Source organism: Eurypyga helias, unplaced genomic scaffold (genome assembly GCF_000690775.1).
Source record: "Eurypyga helias isolate BGI_N326 unplaced genomic scaffold, ASM69077v1 scaffold1686, whole genome shotgun sequence".
Classification (NCBI taxonomy): domain Eukaryota; kingdom Metazoa; phylum Chordata; class Aves; order Eurypygiformes; family Eurypygidae; genus Eurypyga; species Eurypyga helias.
The window spans coordinates 38604-43845 of NW_010258424.1; the positions used below are offsets into that span (position 1 = coordinate 38604).

At 42.3% G+C, this 5242-nt stretch overlaps 1 protein-coding gene across 1 annotated transcript; it reads right to left on the bottom strand.

Annotated features, from left to right (window-relative positions):
* Window positions 1-224: 224 nt before the first annotated feature.
* LOC104504859 (mitochondrial inner membrane protein COX18) lies at window positions 225-4861 on the bottom strand. The gene is made up of 7 exons (XM_010154312.1): window positions 4774-4861; window positions 4499-4602; window positions 4004-4104; window positions 3484-3647; window positions 2851-2963; window positions 1160-1267; window positions 225-398 (listed from the first exon to the last, which is right to left on the bottom strand). Exons 1-7 carry the CDS (start codon window positions 4859-4861, stop codon window positions 225-227), a joined length of 852 nt encoding a protein of 283 aa, XP_010152614.1.
* Window positions 4862-5242: the final 381 nt, after the last annotated feature.

Genomic DNA, 5242 nt, shown 5'->3' on the forward strand with positions numbered 1-5242 from the left:
TATTTCTGGTCTATTCTAATTGCAAAACCACCACCCCTGAAACAGAACTTCCCAAGAAACATACATTTGTGCTACACAATCATTCCTTATGGCCAGATGGTCAATGCTTTATTTGGAAAATAACTGTCATTCCAGCTGCAACATTGTACAGTAAATAATTGCATCTCAGTAACACAGCACTACTCAGTTACCCATGCAACATTCGGGGGACAGTTCTTGTGACATCATTTCTTAAAACCATATTTGGTAGTTAAGGCAGACACAATATCCCTGTAAGGGGTGTCCGAGTCAGACTTAGTCCTTGGTATGCAACACACTCGACGAAAGATCGGAGAACGCAGCAACAGGTTGTGCGAGAGTCCCATGAAGCTCGAGGACAGCCAGTACAGCGCCATGGACTGCAACAAGACAAATACCGAGTTCAGCCTCCCTAGGTGCAACGAGAACACTACAATTTTAGGCAGCTTTTCACAAACCACAACCACTGGCTACTCCCAGTTATCAAGAAAAATAACTCACCTAAACTCTCTCCTCTCAAGAACAATAATGGCTTCTGTTTCAAATGCATTTTTCACTTTCTCAACTCTCCTGGGAAAAAACATCATCTACACTGAAGTGTGATAACAGTTCATAAATTAATTCATATTAAACTTGCTTAAACTTCTGTATTTCAGACTATAAGTTGGTGAGCCAAACAACTAGATACTTCTGGTTTTGCTAGCCGCTGCAAAAATGTTCAGAAGTAGAAAACCTGGTAAAAGTGAGAAGCTTTTTAAGATTGTGTAAAACTTCCTCATCTAAAAACTACAGTTTTCCTCTTAGAGTAAGCAAAGAGTTGGCAAACCTTTGTCTAGATGTCCTTTTGTTTTCCTCTCATTTCTGAGACCACAAAAAGGATGTTAACCTGTTCTGAACATTCTTCTAAACAATGGTTAGAAACAGTATATTTGCATATTCTTCCCTCCAAACATGTCAAAGAACATTCCAAACATGTCAAGAATTTAAATGCATACACAGACAAAACATCTTACTTGTTTCAGGGCACACTGTAAAAGAGAGCATGGTCCCTTAAATACACCAGGCATCTGGGCTGCTCCTTCAGCGCTAAGAACATACCAGTCACAGGTTAAAAGACGTGCCATTATGACTCCGTACTTACAGAGGGGACTGTTGCAGCAACAGGGATCATTACCACTGACACCACTCGAAAGAAATTCGTAGCAAGCTTCTGGAATCTAGAAACTTTTGTTTTTTGCGAAGCAAAGATCTGAAAGAGAAAAAACCCACAAACAAGCTCTTTTGCAAACAACTCAGAAGATTAAAAAGGCCACAGTGGGGTTTCCTGTAACCCAGCATTCTTATCCACCTTTTACTTGCATTCTGCAGCCTCCATTTCAGTTAACATACTGCTACAATCTTTCATTTCACTTGCTTGGTGTTTTACATGTTCAATCCTTTGTAGAACGCTGCACCAACCTAGCAGAGTACCTAACATTCATTCAAGGTAACAGAACTGTACACAGTCACTTTTGCACATCGCAAAGTTACAACGCCTCAGCCTGTAGCACAGCCCTCTGCAAAAAAGCTGCCAACAGGAAACAGACCAAACATGGTTGATAGATAACTGAACAAACACCATCAGGTCTACAGTCACATACTGACTTTTTTTTTTTAACTCTAAGACTGTCTCAGTCCAAATAACACAGAAAATGGAATAAGAATGAAACCCAGATGGTTTGAGTTTGATGAAAACACCTCACAGAAAAATCAAGCAGAAAAACATTCCCGTTAAATTACCCCCAAAAACGGGAAATGAAAACTTCTTTCCTTTTTTCAGTTTCTGCTGATTAATCTCCCCAGCAATCATAGAAAGTTCTGGATTTTTTTGCTTATTCAGACCACATTGTTAGTTTTGACCACAAGGCAGTAACAAGTTACTGGGGGGGGGGAGGGAGGAGGAAGAACAATAAAAAAAATGCTGTTGTCGTTTAATTCCAGCCAGCAACCAAGCACCACCCAGCCACTCACTCACCTCCCCCATCCCGCAGTGGGATGGGGAAGAGAATCAGAGGAAAACACAAGGAAACTCGTGAGTTAAGAATAGTATTTGAAAATAAGTGAAATAAACTAATATTACTACTTACTAATATGTAATGAAATAAAAACACTACAAGCAGTGAGACACAAAGCCCGAGCAAGACCAAGTCCGAGAGAGAGAGATCACACCAGAGTGAGCCCCAATGAGTGACAGAGGGAGAGAGAGAGATCTGGCCCAGCCCCAACTTATACACTGAGCATGACATTTTATGGAATTAATATCCCTTTCGTCAGTTTGGGTCAGCTGTCCTGGCTGTGTCCCCTCCCAGCTTCTTGTAGTGAAGAAGCTGGGTACACGGGCGCAGTATCAGAAACTGAAAAAGTCCTTGACTTGATATAAACAACTATATCCATTAGTATGTTATCAATATTCTCAAAACAACCAAATCATGGCCTTCATATTAGCTACTGTGAGGAAAATTAACTCAATCCCAACTGAAACCAGTACAACCCCACATGTCCTTCCGGATGCTTAACAACCAGCAAGCTCATTAGAACATCATTTTAGGAGAAACAAGACTAAATTTTACTGAGACTTAAGAAAAGCCAACAAAAGACCTGAGACAGGTCACATCAGAATCCACCGTCTCTAAATAATGCAGAGAACAACCGAGTCACTTTTCAGTTATGGCCAATGCATTTAAAGTAGTCACAATGTGAAGCTACTGTTATGTTACCATGTTTTATAACTGGGTAATCCTGCCCTGTAAGAACTGCCCTTTTAGAACCATCCTGTTTATTCCACCAACATACCTCCAGTATCAGCAAATTTATGAGCCCAAGTGAAACTGGCAAAATCCATGTGGAATCTGGTGCAGTGAGGTCTGGAAACCACAACGTTCCACCTGCTGAGAACTGTTCTTGAACTACACAAATAAAAAAAAGATACAGAATTAAGCACAATTTTCTGCCTCAAGTTAGTAAAAAAAAAAAAAAAAATTATCAAAATATCAGTATTTTTATTTCAAAAACCCCACACATTCACCTTGTCTATAGTACTTCATGTGAAACTTCACATGGAAGGAAAAAAATACAAATGAATCATGAACGTGCTGTGCCACACGTCGTATTACTTGCTAAATACGCGTGTTGTGTGAACCAGAAAAATCCCAAGAGGACTTTTTTTTTTTCCCCTAGTGACCCTGTCTTCAGAAGACCACAAAATAATTAAATGCTCACATGGCCCAACAAAATGCCTCACCCTGTTCCTAGAGCTCGGACGCTGCTTTTAAAGAGACACCCCGCAAAGCTTGCAACACCGTCAGAAATACTGAGAGCGTCCGAGCAGAGGGCAGAGATGCTCTGGGTGCTTCCAACAAAGCGCCTGTAGAAGCAGTAACTGAATGAAAAGCGACTGCTAAGAGCACGTCTGTTCAGATTCATCACCTTCCGAGTCCATGGCACCAACGCTGCAGTTGCGCAAAGCGAGGGACACGCAAACCCACATCGGAATCTGTACCCACACCAGTAAGGTGGCTTTGAAGGGATGGCAGTTGTCTCGAATGTACAGTTCTGTAATAATCCTCCGCAGGTTTTTCTTAAAATGGAACCTTTTCAAAAGAAAAAGCCATAAACAGCTCTCATGATACCCAACAGAGTAACTTCTCGAGTTCTGAAATAACACTTCTACAGACTATGCATGTCAAACTGGCCTATTTATAGAATCAAAGAACGGTTTGGGTTGGAAGGGACCTTAAAGATCATCTAGTTCCAACACCAAGAGGTGCACGTCTGGAAAATCTTAAAGTCCTTCCTCTTCAAACACGTCCCTCTCCTTTGCCAAGCCCTTCCCTCACAGCTTCTAGCCCTGTTGCTATAACAACTCTTGTTGGTTTGTAGGACTTTCCCTCCTGCTACCTCCCCAGTCTAGAATGGATTTAAAAAACACATACAATTGCCATCTTACCTGGCAACCTTTTCAGACCAACCCAGTTGCTTTCCACGGACAGAAACTTCATAGCGAACATGCTCAGCGAGTTTTTTAATCTCGGGCTGCAAGTTTTCCAACTAGCTAAATAAAAGGAAAAAAACATTTATGCACAGTTACATGTAGCAACCATTTCTTCTCCCCACTAGATACTGTGAGACATTAAAAACCACTGTGAAGGACAAGACACATCCGTGAGCACCTACTAGTGAGAAGTATTTACTGTAACAATCAAAAGACGCTATCTTACTAAATGAAATAAACACACCGTGAACACCTCTTATCTTTAGAAAAAAAATGAAGAGGTGAAGATACTAGTGAGAAGAATTTACTGTAACAATCATAAGACACTATCTTACTAAATGAAATAAACACAGAATTAGATTTTCTGTTTTGCTCTAAATAAGCATCTTTTTGTTTTCAGTCAGGAGTTGTGTGACCAGCTACTTAACAAAACAACCCCTTTTATGCTACCTCAGAAAGATTTAAAGGGCAGGACACAACTTGGCACTCATCAAAGTCACTATCCTGATGGGTAAGAACAGATCCAATTACGTAGGAGCGCAGGATGATATTCGCTTTCAAATCAAAAAGAAAAATGAACAATCATTAATGAAAAAAAAGCCCGTCACCCCCCCCAAACCCACAATAAAAAAACTCCACCACCCCAAACATGCCACAGTAAGGGAATATGCTGCTTCTGGAACAACCCTCTGACACTGACTGAAGAACACCATCCAGGAACACACCTGCGTTTTCCAGTTTGACCTTTACACAGGTGAAGAACAAAGATCCTGCTGAGCCCGAGTCAGAGTTCTGGCAGCTGTGCAGCGCCATCCTAGAGCCCTCCTTCGAGAAACACCTTGCCTCATACCCCAGCCCTGCGAGAAGGCTCCTTCACCACGGCGGGCACAGCATGCAGCCTCCTTACTAGTGCCAACCCTAGTCCTCACTTCTGAGGAAAAGCACGTGTTTAGGAGCTGCTGAGGGCTAGTTCAGCTCAAGTTTGTCTTCGGGAGCGCCATACAGAGACCTTCTGATTCACGATTTCCAGGCAGTTACCACGAAGCAGCACGTTGCCGTTTTTCGGCTTTATTGAGACTCCAAGGGAGGACCCCACGCAGTTTGTAAGCACAAACAACCCTCCCCTGCGCTGCGGTGCCCCCCGGTGAAGGCGGGGGCTTAGGCCGTGAGGGCGCACCACAGCGCGGCCGGGGG

Coding starts and splice junctions, on each gene's coding strand:
- LOC104504859 (XM_010154312.1), bottom strand. CDS start 4,861: ATGGCGCTGCACAGCTGCCAGAACTCTGACTCGGGCTCAGCAGGATCT. Junction 2,964..3,483: donor TGGTGCCATGGACTCGGAAG/GTGATGAATCTG, acceptor TTATTTGTGTAG/TTCAAGAACAGTTCTCAGCA. Junction 1,268..2,850: donor TAAATTTGCTGATACTGGAG/GTATGTTGGTGG, acceptor TTTCTCTTTCAG/ATCTTTGCTTCGCAAAAAAC.